Consider the following 19,296-nt stretch of genomic DNA (forward strand, 5'->3'; position numbering starts at 1 on the left):
CCTAAAAAATATGTCACTTTAAAAGCCGGTTTTCGAATTTTGCGTTGAAATTTCAATTTCAGCCGATAGCGACGTTACATCCACTTAGGGGTTTTTGGAGGAATAAACTATTCGTGCATAAGTTTGTGATATTAGGCGACTTCTAGTAAGACCACGACTTTCATATTCCCTTAAATAAATTACTTTGTCTGTGCTGTGATACCTACAAAGAAGAAGTACATTTTAGTTATATATACAAGTTCCTTACCTCTCCCGGACTCTGTAACCTTTGTCATAGACCAGTGTAGTGTCTATGCTTACCTTTTACATGCTGTCTGTAATAAAGTGGGGTTACAAAACCTCTCCATTACTCATCTCCCATATACACACACACACACACATTTATATATATATATATATATATATATATATATATATATATATATATATATATATATATATATATATATATATATATATATATATATATATATATGTATATAGGAGATGAGTAATGGAAAGGTTTGCTTTGAATTATAAAATAAATTTTGTTTTACGGCCTGCTAGGAGATTTCATTTCTAAAATCTGGCCCGGCTGCTGAAAAGGTTGGCCACCCATGCGCTAGACCCTTACCTCTCCCAGGCTGTCCGTGGAGCTGGTGGTGGGGCCCGAGGAGGCCGAGCAGGACCTCTCCCGGGCGGCGCGCGCCCAACTCTCCAGGCGGCGGTGCGCCACCCAGCACCCGGCCGGCCCCAGCCCGCTCATGGCGCCCTGCGTGCACTACCGCCCCGCCAGGAAGACCATCGCCGCTCGAGCACTCGCGAACTGTGCAAACTGCTGTTCCGACACTCACCGACGCTCGACGCGCGACACTCCAATACTCAAAACTACGATGTACTTATCAAATGCGCTACGTATCAATGATAAAGTGAGAAAAGGAAATTACTCATCGAAAATATTATATATAAGTTATGTTTTGAATATTGAAAGCATTAACTTTGTGGATCATATTGATTTATTATTTTGAGAAATAAAAAGACTTTGTGTTTTGATCCACTCACATTAACATCACAAATGTGAGTGGATCAAAACACAAAGTCTTTTTATTTCTCAAAATAATATAAATAAGTTACATTACTTTTGTCCACCTCCGTAGTGTAATGGTCAGCATGCTCGGCTACCGTTCTGGAGGTCCTGGGTTCGATTCCCAAGGGGCGTTAAATAAATATCGACTGATTTTTTCACTGTAATATTTATTCAATATTAAATATTATCCTGGACTGGTTGGTACTTGATCACCTTTCCTTCATGTGTATACGATCAAGATAACACTGCGTTTATATAACGCAGTGCCCTATGCACCATTGGATGCGAATAAGGGTTTTACTTTTACATTACTTTTGACATCTCATCAAAGATGAAGAAGAATAAAAAAGTATTCGCATTTACAAAGGCTCCAGCCATCATAGGCTGTTAATAGGGCGCTTGTCCACTACCCGGAATTACACGAAATTTTACCGTCCGGCACGTCAGTTAGCGTTTTAAAACGATAATTGGCTTGGATTGGTTTGTACCTACTTTTGTTCATATTTCTTCGGATCGGTGCTCTTGATCGGTGCGTGAACACGTTGCGCGTAAATTCTATCACGCTAAACTGTCGTATTCGTTTTCATTTTTCAAAACCGGACTGCCGGACGGTGAAATCCCGTGTAGTGGACAAACGCCCATAGTGTGGTTGTCAATCATAGGTAGATTAATGAATGTTACACATGCATAAAGTGCTCACTTAAACCAGCTTTTGAACGGTTGTAAATACCCGTTAACACCCAAGCTTCCATATTCTTCTTCATCTTTGTTTTGTTTGATTTCAATATAAATAACTCACAAGTGAACAAACCCAGATTTGTAGACGAAGATTTGAACATTTGACATAGTATCATAAAAAAATAACGGTAGTAAAAATATGAGTACATTATGTTGAAATATTAATTTGTAAATGGTCTTTATATATGAAGTTACAAAGTACAAGTAATTTTGTACTTTACTCGCCTCCTGTATTTGCCGTGCAAAGACTTCCAAGTTTTATTAGATACCTCTCTCGATAAATACAATGTGCCGAGAAGAAATATTTGCTTAAGGACTTCAAAGAAAAAAATAACTACCAATCTACCCTCGTTTCGGGGAAACATTTTGTCGTGACATTGAGGGGGTGACTTTGAAATTGTTGACCTTTCGTAAATCATATTTGCGTAAAACAAACGTATATTTTTTAGACTTAAAAATACTAAAAAGGGTAAAAATATATTATCCCCCGAAGCGTGAAAGTGACTTTTTTCAGTAAATTTGGAATCGTTTATATGAGACGTGGAAATGATCAATAGAAAGCAGGAGCTAGATAACGTTTTCAGATGGATAAACATTCTCTCCTCCATTCGATACTTCGTTTATCGTTACATCCCTTCTGGCACCGGAAACCTTCGAAGGAAGTTCTTTTGTAAGGGCAAATGATGTAAAACGCCCTTGTGAAGTATTTTCTAGAAAATATCGTCGAGTTTGAAAGGAAGTGTCGGATTTCAGACTCGTCATTAGAACGTTTGTAAGGGAGGATTTATACTAACGAGTTGCAAAATGGGGTCGCGGGAGATATTCAAATCCCATTGCACTTAGTAAATTGCAATTGCAGCTAACCTTTTTGAAGACTCGGCACTACAAAGGCCAAAGTTTTAGCATTTAAAATGAACGCTCTACGGAATGATCTCTTTTCACCGTTTCATCTACGCTTTGCTCATTACGTATTCCCGTTCTGTTTTTCTCATTCTCATCTTAAATGAAAAATGTTTGCAAAAGACGGGTGAATTCTTATTTTTCATAGTTTTGTTTATATTGTAATATCTTAATTGCGTAAACAATGGGGCTTTTGAAAGCTTCTAAAAAGAATATTTTTTTCAGGTTACGGAAGTAATAATTTTACAGCGAAGGATAAAATCGAGCTTATAATAATCGTTTGAGTGTAAATATATCACTCACTCCTTTCAACAACGTTATATATATAAAAAAACTTAATTTTTCAGGAGATCGTTTTTAAAGTTTAAAAATATAATAAAATGTATCAAAAATAAATATTAGGCCACTTGTGCAACAGATCTTTTTAGGTAAAACCTGAATATTTTTTCTCCATTTGAAAAATATTTAGTATATTTAAAAAAATAATTCAATAATACATTTTCTTCAAAATGCAAAAAACCTTGCCCTGTAGCGGGTTAATATTAACTTAAAAATATGCCGCTTTTGCTGGGATACAGTACATAATCTGGGCATTCCGAAAACATGCACAACTAATGATTGTCGATTTTAGATTTATGACGTTGTTGAAAGTGTTGTTGGAGTTTGATTTATGTCGTTGTTGGAGTGAGCGATATGTCGATATGTTTTAGTTACTTGTGTACCTATTAGTATATCATATGTATTCATAAATATTTTTAAGCGTCTTACTATTTTTTTTAACAAACAGGGGACATTAAAATGTTACTGAACATGATTTTGAATCCATCATAATTTATATTATCGACTTTGATTTGTTGTTCATAATAAATATATATATATATATATATATATATATATATATATATATATATATATATATATATATATATATATATATATATATATATATATATATATATATATATATATATATATATATATATATATATATATATATATATATATATATATATATATATATATATATATGAACCCCTTGTGGGAGGTTACCCATCTTTAATGGAGCCGATTTTCAATTGTTTGCTGGGGGTTAATAACTGGGTCAGCAAATAATTATTTAGACGATTTAAAGGGAACTACTCCACATTTGACTAAATGGAGCACCTCTAATGTTAGGGCCATGACTCGGGCGTAATATAATTTACCATTTTATCAAATCATTTTTCGTGAAAAACATTTAAAAGCAAATTAAAAAGCAAACTTAATTTAGACTCAAATATTAGGTTCATTACAATATCCACATATTATTACAAATACGTATTTTAAATTCATACGACTCTAGATCAATCTGTTGGGAACTGAGAGAACCCAGGATCTCCAGAACAGTAACCAAACTCACTTACCACTACACTGAGGAGGTGGACACATATTTTCAGGTTATTAAAAAAAATTCTAGTTACGCTGTACCTCTTCAAAAAAGAGACTAAGCTCTTTTGCTAGGAGAGGAACATAAACTCAATATTAATTAATTTTATATAATTAAGGATGTAATCCAGATTTTTTTCTTTGTATCATTTTTAAGAGTTTTCATGAATCTTTTTAAATAAGTATTTTAATATTTTAAATTTTTTTGTTATCCGTAGGGAGGTTATTGAATTATTTGATTCCCAGATATTTTTTTTATGTGTTAGAATAATTAATACAGTCAACAGTATTTATATTAAAATGATGGTCATCTTTTGAACTCTAACCGCTCCCAAATGGTGCATATGGTACTAAATAATATCTACTCGGTTTGAAATCATTCATGACTAGAAAACAAGTAATCAGTATTGCATTCCAGATTATAGGATACGTGAGTAGATTATTTTTTATGGTATGAAGATGACTGCGAAATAGTTCTTGACGTTACTGTTATATGGGAAAGAAATTGAAGGAGGAATTGCATGAAGGAAAAAGAGAATAGTAATACAGATAAAAGCTTGAGTAACATACAGGCCACTGAGAATTTATTATATGTAGTATTTAGACGGTAGCAGATAATAGTCGAGTGAAATATAAAGCTTACATTAAAATTTAATAAACTTATAAATCTTTTTTTGGCAACCCTGATCGAGTACAACTAATTTGTCTGAACAACCCTCGAGACATTCAAGAAACTAATCAATGTCTGCTGTAGACACTTAGAGAACCTATTATCATCAGACGAACGCACCAACACCTATTACATACATGAAGTTCACCAAAATAGAAATGAATTTACGTAATTCAAACTATCCGTAGTGGTTAGTACGGTTGGCTATATCGCTGAAATAAAATATTTTTTCACTGCAATATTTAGATATGTATATATTACATGGAACTGGCAAAGGAAGGATGAAAGCAGAGTGAATGCTGTTGAAATGCGCTCCCTCAGACGAATGTGTGGAAAATCATTGTATGACAGATTTAAAAACGACGATATAAGAAAGGAATGTAAGGCTGAACGAGGAATAATTGAAAAGATTAGAAAGAGCTCTTTGCGGTGGTATGGACATGTGGAGCGAATGGATAGCGAGAGAATGACTAAGAAAATATATGTGGCGAATGTGAGAGGGAAAACAGAACGTGGACGACCGAAAAAGACTTGGCACGATCAGATCAATCAGAACCTAAAATCTGGCGGTGTCAAAAGTCTGCGTAATCGGAGGGCATGTATGACTAGATGTATGGATGTGAAGGAGGCTAGGAGTGTATGTCAGGACAGAAGAGTGTGGCGTTCCATCCTCTCTGCCTACCCCTGCGGGGAAACGGCGTGATGGTAGTAGTAGTAGTAGTAGTAGTATATTACTCTAGACTGATACCTGAAGCGCAGAACTGATCAAGTTCCCTTAAAATTAATAGACTCTACTATTTTATCCAGTTTTTAAAAACAAGTTTATCAGGCTGAGCTGAATGTAGTAATTTTTAACTTCAATAATTAGTGCATGTAATCAAGAAAAATATAAGTTTAAAAGTATTTTGTCGATTCAAAATTATCAAAACCAAATTTTAATGCATTTAATATCTCGAAAAAAAAATTAAACGAATATTAAGCTTTTTAAGGTTTTTGTCAATCGTTACTCCTTCGCACACAAAATTACTATTTTTATCGATTTATGATTAACTTTGTGGAAAATTTTATATAATTTAAAAAAAAAACACTTTTCTAAGACCAATTTTCTGAGTTTAATAATGTAAACGTGACTAGTTTCAATAACACAGATGTTCTCATCAACAGCATTTTACATTTTTTAGTATTCCTAGAAAAAAATGATTAAAAAATGCTTTTGTATAAAGTAACTTAAAACCTTTGACAGTAAATTGCGTTGCGTTCACTATTCATTGAATCTTTATACCATGCCAATGAAATTGCGTTTTTTACCATTTTTCAATTTCTGTAAGTTGAGAAATCAAGCTTCCATTATATCGTATTGTATTGATTCACTCTGCCCTAAAATTATTATTTAATTTTTACTCCAGTATTTTTGAAACATTTCATAATAAAAATGCTTTCAAATCCAATTAAAAAATATACCTCCAAATGTTTAATTGGGCGGGTCCTAAAAGTGAATTTACAGTGTAAAAGATTTAGGCTAATCAAGTTTTCCGCTTGCTCGTTCTATTAAAGAGAGTAATTTAAATGTCATAGTTCAAACAGTGTTAAATAATGGTTTATATCTCGTAATAAGATTCCGCTCTACCCACGTTTTGTGATTAATCGGATTTCATCGCTAATCAACAGTTTGCTGGGAGGTTTGGTTATTGTTATCGTTTAGAAATTTTGTAGGTTAAGGGAAAATCCGCAAGATAGAATAGTGAAAAACGACTTTAGTGACTCCACTTTAATGCTAAACAAAAGTTGTCACTGTCTTAAAATGCTGAAATTTCGTAACAATAGAGTTGTCATTTTCATAAAATATTCCACGTTTAAACCATTAATAAACGCAGTACCTACTTTTATGATCATCTGATATAGAAGGCACTGATGCATTGGCGCCATCTTGGTTATACCATATTATTGATATCCAAAATTTCTGACTATTATTAATCTGTAAAAATATTTTAATTGCGTTGATGATAACATATTTTTTTGAAAATCGGGCTGTTTGTAAATACGTGAGTTGAATGAATATTCATACCATAATAAAATGAAACGACTGCCACTTCACAGATTTCGTTACGCGCGAAGATGGTATTTTGTAAATAAAATTATGCATTCATATTAGTTGCATGTTGCTGTGACAAGAAAAGAGAGAAAATATAGATCGCACATTTGTAATACGTTTAATTTCGCAATGAATAAATTAAATATATGAAACCTAATCCTAACCAATGAAAATGCTAAGTGACAGCTGGCAAGAAGCACGCTGTGTCCCATGATTAATATTGGGTGTGTTGCTGTTACGTTTAACAGGTGGCGCTAACATTGCGGTCAAAAATTTTTTCGACCACAATGGCAGAATGATAGGAATATTAAATGAATAAAAAAAAGTTTTACCTGTCACTAGTAAAAAGCGAAATTCCAAAGTGATCGGTTAATAATTTCAGGAGATTTAAGATTTTGAACAAACTAATTTTTATGTTTTTTTCTATATATGGTAGAAAATCTATTTAATTAAAAAAAAATACGTGAATAGATCTGATTTTGGTATTACTCAATCTCCGGTTTAGCACTAAGTGCATAATCAAACTAAAAGATGTCTAAGTGACCTCTCAAATGAATATTGAGGTAGTTTTGTGAGTTTATTGAAAAAATAAAACAAGTTATGTCGGGTTTAGTGACCCCCAATGAAAAAAACAGAACAAGTTATGTCGGGTTTAGTGACCCCCAATGAAAAAATAGAATAAGTAATGTCGAGTTTATTATACAAGAGATGAATTAATAGTCCTTCGGGGAGAGGTTCCAGTTGCAAGAACCTTATCCGAGGGATGTGGGAGATGAAATATTGTAACTACGTCAGTGGAGAAGAAACATATGAGTGACCTATTTGTTTTTCTCTCAAGTATAATATAAACAAAACGTTGTGTCAGAGTGTGGGATACTTCCCTCTATATAACATTACGATGACTGTATTTTCACAAAGAAAAGCGTATTAACTATTATATTCTTTAAAAAAAAAACATTTAAGTTTTAATATTACCCACATACTTTATGTATAAAGAGAAATTCATAAAAAAATAGCATGTAATAAAAGAATATTTATATCTGTTTTTATTAATTCATCGTATAAATGTACCCAATAAGATAAAAAAATATCATATCTAGTTTTTTGATAAAAATAGTATTCGTTTAAAAAAGTTGAATTCTGTCGTTGAAGAGAAAAACTTCTCAAGTAGTTTTTTTTTGTTGGTGATATTTTTGATTCGGGGACGATTTTTATTAATTCTATCAGACACTAGATTTTTATTAATCGAATCGACACTTTGTGTGGTAGGTAATTACCAAATGAAATTTAAATAAAATAAAAAATACACTAAGGATAAAAATACCCTGTAAGACATATATAAGAGATATTTGTTTAAGGTATCTTAAAAGAGACGTAGCATGTATTATTTTTATACGAAGAAATGATGACTGTAATATTAAACGTTACACAAGTATTTAAAATGGCCTATAAGGCTAGCCAGGGTCAAGCCCTGGCATGCTTCGACCTCCATCTTTCCTTCGTATAAAAAGAAAACATGCTTCGTCTCTGTTGATACACCTTTAATATTTATTTAATATTAATTTTTTAATGATGTTTATGTGCAATATTGTTGGATTCTTTTCATATGTTAGTTCCTGTTGAATAGATTTGAAATGCATGGCTGACAGTAGTTAGAACCTTCGGTTGAGAAATCTGTAACTTACATAGCTTGCTCCAATTGAACTATTTGAATATAACTTTGTAAAACACACACACACACACACAATTGCTTTAATATCTTATCATTTCAAAATCGCGATTTTCCCCGCAGTTTTCCCGAGAAACACAGAATTTGCAAGTAAATCCTTTGAATTATTGATATCATAAAACAGATAGGCATCAAACGGAGAATAATATGTTACGTATTATTCACGTTAAGCACGTCTAGAACTTTGCGTCAAGTGTTTATTGTGTTCAACGTTATACGTTACGTGAAGGTATTTCTTTCTCTTTATCTTATCTAAATAATGTATGATATCAATATATCGTGTAATGTTATAAAATAATATTTTTATCTTGTTATTCTTCTCTTGGTAATATCTTACCCAATATGCCATTCAAAGTGTTATATGTTCGAAATCACTATTTCTTTCATGATACTGAACACTTTAGCAAAATACATAACAATTACAACATTTTGAGTGTGTCCAAATACTTGTTCACAAAATCTGGATTATCTCCAATTACAGGAGTTATTTTCATATTATTTTTTGACATCTCATCAAAGATGAAGAAGAATATGGAAGTCTGGGCATTTACGGGGCTTACGACCGTCATAGGCTGGTTTAAGTGATCACTTTACACACGTGTAACATTCACCAATTCTACCCATTATTGACAACCACACTACTCAAATTCTTGAAAGTTCCATATATATGAACCAATTTAGAAACCTTGTTCATGAATCACTAGAACTTCACTAGAATAATAAGCTTAATAATAAAAATGAAAATGGTATTTTCTGGCGTTTCTCATGTGTGTGATTATAATCCAGGATTCGGATCTCACATACTAATATAAGAGTTTCTGCTTAATAAAAAGCTTCTTTACATCTCACCAATAGATGTCTCTAGTGAAGTTCTAGTGATTCATGAACAAGGTTTCTAAATTGGTTCATATATATGGAACTTCCAAGAATTTGAGTAGTGTGGTTGTCAATAATGGGTAGAATTGGTGAATGTTACACGTGTGTAAAGTGATCACTTAAACCAGCCTATGACGGTCGTAAGCCCCGTAAATGCCCAGACTTCCATATTCTTATTCATCTTTGATGAGATGTCAAAAAATAATATAACAATTACAACATTTTGAGTGTGTCCAAATACTTGTTCACAAAATCTGGACTCTCTCCAATTACAGGAGTTATTTTCAAATTGTTTTTTGACATCTCATTAAAGATGAAGAAGAATATGGAAGAATGTAGATACCTATACTTCCATATTCTTCTTTATCTTTGATGAGATGTCAAAAAATAATACGTAACAATAGTGGGTTTTCCAATTCTAAATAGAATATAGAAGGAAATTCAATCAATAATTTTTCCGCTCTATGCACAGAGCACCATAGCAAAATATGATCAATCATGATACAGAACCTTTTAGAAAAATTAATCACAATCACAGGATTTTCACTTCTAAATAGAAAAAAATTCAATTTTTAGAAATTTAATTAAAAATATTTCCGTCTTTTTAATTTATAGCACTATAACAAAATGCTTAAAAATAGTAGGATTTCCATTTCCAAATTAAAAAAGTTAAAGATATATTTAATAATTTGTCCGCCTCTTTAATGAAGTGGTCAGTGTATTTGTTTACCACGCTGCAGGTCCCGGGTTTGATTCCAATAGGGGTTAAAATGAATATAAGTGATTTTTTACATTTAAATTTATTTAATAATACTACCCTGAACTGGTACCTGAAGTGCAGGGCTGATGACTTTTCCTTCATGTATACAACAATCAAAATAACACCGCTTTTACATGAGAGGTGCTAGTAGAAAAGAACAATATCTTTACACTCTAGTCAGGAACCTGAAGTGCTTAAAAACTTAATAAACTCAACCATTGTACGTGAAAGAAGATGTCGATTGAAGGTAAAACATAACTTTTAGATATCATATAGACATAGATATCGTATAAATATCATTCATGGGTAGAATAGTGTATGCTACACGTGTAATAAAGCAATGACAAGTCGAAAGCGCTATAAATATCCAGACTTCCAAATTTTTATTTACTTGTCTAAGTTTTACTTAGTAAATACCACAATTTATTTAAATCTAATGTGACGCGTGTTTCGCAGCATTCCGCATCATTTTCAAACTCTGGTATTTGAAAATGATGCGGAATGCCACGCAACACGTGTCACAATAGATTTTTAATAAATTGTGGTATTTACTAAATAAAACTTATACTTAAAATGGAAAGATTTTACCACAAAGTGACTGCCGAATCAATTAATGACATTGTATATTCTTGTTCATCTATATTGAGATATCAATATGACATATTTAGTTTTACTTAAAATTTTATTAATTTTTTCCAATCCCTATCCTCACCCAATGGTGCAGTGGGCACTGATTCGTAAATAAATAATGCTATCTTGATCGTTAAATAAACGTGAAAGAAAGATGAACAGCCCTTCGCTTAAAGGCTGTTTACCTTGAGTAAAAATTTCGAAATTTGAAAATTGAATCCGGAATCTCCAGCACGGTAGACAAACGCGCTGACAATTACACTACGGGGATAGATTTAATTCATATTTAAAGCTCTAAAACAATTGTTACAAAAATACATTGTTATGGTACAATCGTCCATTGTTCCCCCTAGCAGTCAGGTAAAATATTGATACACCCCACCCAAAAACGGACAAGAAATACCGATTTCGTAACAATTTTCTTCATATATAACGTAATACGAGACAGGTACATACAAAAACGACGTGACATTTAGTATGACTCATCGCCAAACTAAATTTTCTCGTATATCTCGGGTAAACAAGAATAAGACAGGCTTTAACTTGATAAATGAAATACCAAAAAAAGTATAGGATACCACTTCCCAAATCGATTTATTGTACCTCAAATCTAATGTTTAGAGTGCCTTGAAATTCGAGAATCTAAATTTAACCTCTTGACCAAGGCTGACACACACGTATGTGACTATCACACAGATGATACAAGGAATCAAGTTTTTTCCTTACATTTCTTGGTGGAACTACATTTTGTAGAATAAAATAACAGCCATATAGTTTATCCCACTCGGTCGCTTGTCAATTAAATTTTATGTGGAAAAAAAATATATTGTTGCTATTTTATTCTACAAGCAATTTAACCTTATTTTTTGGGTGGAATATTCAGAAAACCATTTTTTTCTAAAACGAGATATTTTATTCAAGCGGTGTATCGACATTTATTTAAATAATGATTAAAAAAATCTTTCTTTGATCAAGGTTAAAGAAGAAGAAGAAATTTGGGTAAACTTTTAGAAGCGGACGATATTATTTTAAGTTGGTAAGTAATCAATTAAAAAGAATATTAATTTTATAATTATTCTTAGACAAATATTGTTACTAAATATCGAATAATCCACGTAAAATGTTATTTTAGAAATCATCTAAGGTCAAAGGTATTTTTCGGGTTTATTCACATTTAGGATATGTAGTTCTTTATTTAAAAAATCTTTAAACGAATATCATTAAATAAATAAATAGATTTTTTTACATTAAATATTTACCTCATACAAAATAATAAGTGTATTAAAAAATTGTATATTTGTGTCATACTTTCATTACAGAAATAAATATTACAGCAAAACAAAACACTAAATACATGAAAAAGAATTATTATTCCACTAGTCAGTAATTTATATTGTACAAAACTATTACGGCATTTTTTATAATAATTTTTAAACGTAAATAAAACTTTTCTTTTTGAAAACAAATTTTTCTTTTTATGTGTTTTTAATAAGAAAATACAATTTGGTGGACTCTAAAAATCAGTATTGATGTAAATATTTAATAGAAAATGTAAAAAAAAACTTTTAAAAAATGTAATATTTTTTAGTATTTGTTTTAATTTATTTCTGTATAGTATATTATTTTAAAAATACCTGTGTATGCTGAGAAATATCTAAAAGTCGATTTCTGAGTATCAACAAGTCGACGGAGAAAACCTGTCAATAAAATTGTATCCACTGAATGTCAATATTGAGCTTACACCTTGTTTACAAAGCTCTAACGCAACTATGAAATTTAAAAAAAGTATATTTTTCACAAGCGTGCTATATTGATTTGCAATAAAAATTATATCGAATTTCAAACTAATTTTAATCGAAATTTAGAGTGTGCGTTAATTATTAATTTGTTTAAATTGTCTGTCTCGCTGCGGCGCAACACGGTACCTCTCGGCGCGGGGTACTGCCGAAGACTGGAGCGAATCGCAGGATCTCTGGGATGTCACTATATGGGAGGCTAGGGGTTGGTTTTGAGGGTTGGGGTCCCAGCAACAGGTCCCCCTTCTCCACCGCCTCGGTAACGCCCAACGCTCACCTCAACCGTGTCAAGTGCAATCACCCTTCGAGGCTCTAATTTCGGGATCATAAATATTATAGAAGAATTCAATATTTTTTAGTATTCAAAATAAATTTATTTTTAAATAAATTACGTGTGAAGATCGATTAAGTCCTGGAAATAAGCACCCTGTCCAAAATAAAGTATTCAAGTGAAAAACTCTCTCATAAAAATAACAACCATATAAATTTTTCTTCAAACATTTTATTTGACCAGTGACCGGGTTTCAACATTACCGACATAATTAGACTAGTGAGAGAATAGACAAAATTATGTTACATACACAAGATGGCAGGGGTCGTGATCATGGCATATGATATGGTCATGATTTTTCTGACAAAATGGATTTAAATTGAGTGAATTTAAGTAGTGTATTATAATAATGGTTACATATGAATATGGTCGAATAAATTCATAATATTCCATAATATATTAGTTCTATGCACGTTTTCATAAAGTGTGTTAATTGTAATTTGTGTGCTTTGATGAGAAGTGCTTGGGTTATTTGAGAGTATTTATTGAATGCATATAAGAATTGTTTTAGAATAAAGTTGTTTGAAAGTAAGTATGTAAGAAAAAAAAATGTTGAAAACATTTTAAATGACTTTTTAAAATGTAGAGGTGTAAGAATCATAAATCAAAATAGTGAAATGTTCAGGCCAGACTAATTAGTTTATATTATTTTTCGCTGACATCTCTCGTTATAGGTTAATGTTAAACTGAACCCGAAAACTGGTATCAATATTTTTTTACTCTTATTTGTTATGTCTGAAAATTTGACATATTGGATTCACTGTTCACCCCACTTCCATTAAAATATCACTTATGATTTAAAATTAATGCAATAATATGGTATTAACCACAATTTTTTTCTTAAACAAATTATGAGTACGGATATGTTATGTTTATAGACTATTTTGGAGTTTAAAAATACGACAAGGAGGTGATAATTAAATTTAATGTTTTAATGGAAATCTAAAAACTTAAAAAATAAATATTAAAAAGGATTTATTTCAATATTTCACCCATATAAATACCCTAATAATCATTTTTCAAATATACATATTAAATATTACCTTTGTTTTTAAAATATATTATAAATTTTAAAAATAACTTTTCATTTGACAAATGGCTTTGCGTCAGTGTTGGGAGATATAATAAATGGAGGTAATCTATCCTCATAAAGATGACTTTATACGGCGTTCGTAATACGGTAAGGTAGGATAACAAATTTGTAATGAAATTTTGTCTATTACGCAGTTTTCACGCCACTGAAAGTTGCCGTAAACGAGATAAGCGTTGAAAACTCACGTTCAGGTAAAATTGTATTAAATTTTCTTTTTGTATCATAAACTGTTTTAAAACGTAGTACTGAAATGTTTTCTCCATTTTATATTTATTTAAGTTTTTATGATATGTTTCATTCCGAATAAGTTTATTTTTGCATTACACATATCGCTTACTCCTTTCAAGAACGTCATAAATAAAAAAACTCGATTTTTCAGGACAACGTTTTTAAAGTTTGAAAATATAATACAATTTATTAAAAATAAACATCAAGCCACTTATTGAACTTTTTACTGTGCAACAAATCTTTTTACGTAAAACCTGAAGGTTTTTTTTCTATTTGAAAAATATTAAGGATATTAAAAAAAAAAATTAAACAACACATTTTATTCAAAATGCAAAAACAACACTTTCTACCATGTAGCGGGTAAATATTAAGTTGAAAATATGCCGCTTTTGCTGGGATATAGTACATTTTCTGGGCATTCCGAAAACATGCATAACTGAAAATTGACGATTTTTACATTTATGACGTTCTTGAAAGGAGTGAGCGATATGTATACTGTATTTTTGGTTAAAAATGTATTTATGTATATATGTTATATAATAATTGTATTTATGTATATATGTATTTATGTATATAGAATAATGTTAAAACTTTAAACTGTTAAACCTTTTCCACATATATTTTATTCGACCCGAGACTGGGTTTCGTTGTTTATTTTATATCTAGAAGGTCAGCATCAGACTGGTATCTATAAAAAATTAACATTTATAGTTAAATTAATTTATGCTAAGAAACAAATTTTAAGTAACTTTTTATTTTGTATTAAGTTATCCGAATTTGTTTTAACCACTTTTATTTTTGCACAATTATATCCATATTACGTGTCAATCCCTGAAATAAACAAGGTATTTGTCGAAACCGGTTGGAATACTAGTATCAAAAATAGAAGTCGTTAAAACGAAGGTTGTGTTTTATTAGTTTTATTAAGTTTGTAAAACATCCACCGTTTTCTTAACGATAATGATTTATAGTAAAGCATAAAAAAATGTGGTATAATTATGAAATGCAACTTTATTTTACAATAGTTTATAAGAGTACTTTAAGCCATCGGTGATATTCTTATTATCGTTTTTCTTAATTGAATTACCCAATATTCTTTGTCCATAACCTTCCTTACGTAAATAAAATACATTTAACTCTAAACACGTGTTAAATTTTAAATTATTTAGATAGATGAGCTGGTCACCTGGCCTTATCATGGATAATAATAGTCAGTGCTCAAGGGATATTTAGGAGTACTTGAGGATTATTCTAGAAGGGTGAAATATAAATACATGTACAAAAAAAATATATAATAAAAATACAAAAAAAGATTCCACAAAAGTATGGCCTGTGTGTGGGTATACATTATATTTAGGTCATAATAAAGGGCACTGGCAAGAATACAATAGATATTATAAGAAATACAATTAGTTAAAAATGTTAATATAAGATACAAATACTTGACTTCAACAGAAAAAAAGTAAAAAGTCTTCTGGAAATGTAATTTGGATTAAATAGTTAATTATATACAATCTTGAAAATCATTGTTATGTTCTTAAGATGAAGTCTTTTATCAACAAAGATAAAAATTTAATTAAACGCTTTGTAATACAAAGCAAGACTGCTAATACACAACGTTCATAACAATGACAACGATATCCTTTCTACGGTACACGAAACTAAAGATTACAGATAATAGGATACGGGGCATTATTAAGAGGATACAGCCTTCGGGACCCGACAAATGCCGAAATTTCCCGAGTCCTTGACGGACTAAACCATTGCGCTAACATTCAAAACGTCCCGAGAATCTACTACGAAAGAATTGACACTTGAAATCGGCGCAATCTAAAAATATTCTAGATTCTATATCAATTACGTAAATCAAAATTAAACTTTAAAATTCAGTTGAATCTCTTTATAATGAACTTGTATTTATTTATTATGTTTTTCACCATAGAGCTTTAATGCATGTAGGGCTTGTATTATGCTTGCGAAAACTACTTTCTATTTTACAAAGACTCATCATTCATAATACCGATTTGGAATTTTACCTATTGTACTAACTAACTAACCATCAAACCTTTTCCCTCATGAGAAGATGGAGAAAATTGAACGCTTTATCAATCTGACTTTGCAAACAATCTTTACCTGTTCCACATTCACGCTTCTTCTGATACGTACCCTACGCCTCGGAGCTTTGTTAAATTAAGATAAAAATGCAAAATTAATATAAATTAAAAGAGAAATACACAAAATGACAATGACAAATTTGACAATGCTTCCGTTGTCACTATCGTACAAGTTCACAAGGTTTTCTACGATGCTTTAAATCTAAGTTTCACAATATCGTGTAGATGTTAATTATACCTTTTAGATGTAAAAGGTTGTAAGCCTCGTAAATACACTTTATTCTTCTTCATCAATGTTAAGATGTCAAAATGTAAAAATATCTCCCAGACAGATTCTTGATTTGTAAACAAGGATTTGGGCGCGCTCAAAATGATTTAAATACCATTTGTCTAGTTTTTATTTTCTTTTAAGATAATACTTTATAAGTCTGATGCAGTCTTCGATGCCTTATTTTGAGTACTAATAAAGACTAGAGGAAAATGTTTTGAATTCATAAATAAAAATTCACATGTCTTCTTTCTGTCCGCCTCCGTAGTGTAATGGTCAGCATGCTCGCCTACCGTTCTGGAGGTCCCGGGTTCGATTCCCAGGGGGGTTTAATAAATATAAGAATTTTTTCACTCTAATATTTATTCAATATTACACTGGACTGGTACCTGAAGTGGAGGGCTGATCACCTTTCCTTCATGTGTAATCGATCGAGATAACACTGCGTTTATATGAAGCAGTGCCCTATGCACCATTGGGGTGCGGTAAGGGATTATTAAAGATATGAGTGTATTTATTTCAATGATAAAATATGACATTACTCCCAAAAGATATTTTACTAAAATGCATTAATGTCAAATATTTTCCAGGATAATATTCACCACTCATGATTCGAGGAGTGAGATTTATTCACTTAGTATACGAAGGGTGAAATTCACGTCAACCCTTCGAATTGGGTAAATAATTGCCCTCGTTTCTGTGCATTTCCTCTCAGTAAACATTATCATTCCTAAATCTGTAAAGGGTTCTCAAAGAAGCCTATTTAGGTCACTCGGTTGATAAAGGATCTCCTGGATTATGTCAAAAATAATTGGGGGCTTACAGTATCCTGCACGGAGTTTTTAATCAGGGCAGGCAGCAGGAAAACAGAACATTAATTTATCTAAAAACTCATGGAAAATTACCACAGACAACTACCATGATAAAATTGTCAAATATTTTATTTTAGTTGCATATATTATTTATCTATTAATTTTTAAATCAAACACAGATTTTTTTAGTCTACTAAGCTGTATTTTATTAACTGCATATATAATCAACTGGTAATATAACAGAAATGGGTATACGTTGCATACACAAAAAAATCAAGGAATGTGGTATTGACGGAACTCGTCTGATTTCCGACATCGATGTTGTTAATTAACCCTCTTAATATGTAGTACCCTAATTTAAACGTTATCCTTACTATTGTTATAATCAATAGAATCCCATTGTGGGCGGATTAGGCGCGAGAGGGGGTATTCGAGGCCTTAGGATACAAAACATAGTGAAAGGAATCTGCCTAACTAACTAACCATCACACCGCTTACCGCAAGGATAGGCAAACAAAATAGAACGCCACACCTCTCTGTCTTTACAAATATACCTTACCTCTTATTAAGGCTTTTTTTACTAAAACTTATTTCAGTACACCGTTTCCAGCATTTTATCTCCTTTCTTTATCTTTATCAATTATTTTCCATCCCTAGAAAACATATTTCCCAAATACACAAAATTATCTACAAAATTATCTATCTAGATCTACATTCGCTTCTTTCAAAAACCATTATTTTGGATTTGTGAACATTCATCAGCAATTCCTTGCACACATCATACCATACACTTTTGACACCAGCGCCTGCAGATCTGCTCCACTCTATCGGCAAGAAGTACAGCATCGTCAGCAGACAAAAGGCAACCGACATTTAATGCAATCAGTTTAACATCAATATTTAAACCTTTCAGTTCTTTTATGTAATTACATAAAAGATGTCAATTAACATTATTTATATTATTGTAACAATCAAATTTTTTTTAATGAGGGCGGACCGCCCAATAGTGGACGCTGGAGAAGTCTCAAAGGTAAAATTTAAGGCCTTAGGACACAGAAAAGAGAGCTTAGAAGATATCAATATAATATGGGTTTATCCTGCCTATATATGCATAAATACTTATACTAGCAAATTCATTATCCTTGTCAATTAGAAATTTTAGTAGTAATAAATAAACCCTGAAGAGGGCAACAGGCTGTTGCCGAAACTAGTTGGTTAATAAAAATGTGAGTGGATCAGAACACAAAGTATTTTTTATTTCTCGAAATAATATATCAATATGATCCACAAAGTTAATGCTTTCAGTATTCAAAACGGAAATTTTGAGTATAAAAAGTTAGAGACCTTAAAATTTTCAAAAAAATTCCTAAAATAAAAGTTTGTCTGATTTAATTACGTTTAAGGGTACACGATACGTCCCTAGGTACACATTTTAAATCAGAAAACACCACGAAATTTGAGACTTTAAGTTCAAGAGTACATTCTAAAGTCTAACAAGTTCAGAGAACTTATTATAAGTTTGTACATTAAAAAGTCCAGATATACTCTCGGAATCCGTATAGCCGGGGATATTAAATTACGGAGTGTTTTTTTGTGCGCATATAAAAAAAAAATTATGCTGTACAGGGTTGGAGATAAGTAACATATTATAGATATATGTTTAATTTCACAATTTTTGTGAAGCATACAAAATCTTTGAAACAACTATGCAATTGTGTCGGGTTGTGGCCCCGTGGTTAGTGTCGCAGGCTCTTGAGTCAGAGTTTCT

At 31.4% G+C, this 19,296-nt stretch overlaps 1 protein-coding gene across 2 annotated transcripts in view; it reads right to left on the reverse strand.

Annotated features, from left to right (window-relative positions):
- The window catches only part of LOC148300535 (synaptotagmin-5-like), a 76,033-nt gene that overhangs the window by 23,932 nt on the left and 32,805 nt on the right, over window positions 1-19,296 (reverse strand). Inside the window, exons 1-2 of one of the 2 annotated variants that reach the window (XM_088274640.1) lie at window positions 12,521-12,839; window positions 614-890 (exon numbers count right to left, since the gene is read on the reverse strand). The exons of the other annotated variant lie outside the window; for it this stretch is intronic. Coding sequence (XP_088130766.1) covers window positions 614-745 — 132 coding nt within the window. The 5' untranslated portion in view covers window positions 746-890; window positions 12,521-12,839. Of the gene's footprint in view, window positions 1-613; window positions 891-12,520; window positions 12,840-19,296 lie in introns of those variants that run through there. 2 annotated transcript variants of the gene reach the window in all.

This window comes from Brachycentrus maculatus, unplaced genomic scaffold (genome assembly GCF_059751285.1).
Source record: "Brachycentrus maculatus isolate JH-2025_06_01 unplaced genomic scaffold, ASM5975128v1 h1tg000696l, whole genome shotgun sequence".
Lineage (NCBI taxonomy): Eukaryota > Metazoa > Arthropoda > Insecta > Trichoptera > Brachycentridae > Brachycentrus > Brachycentrus maculatus.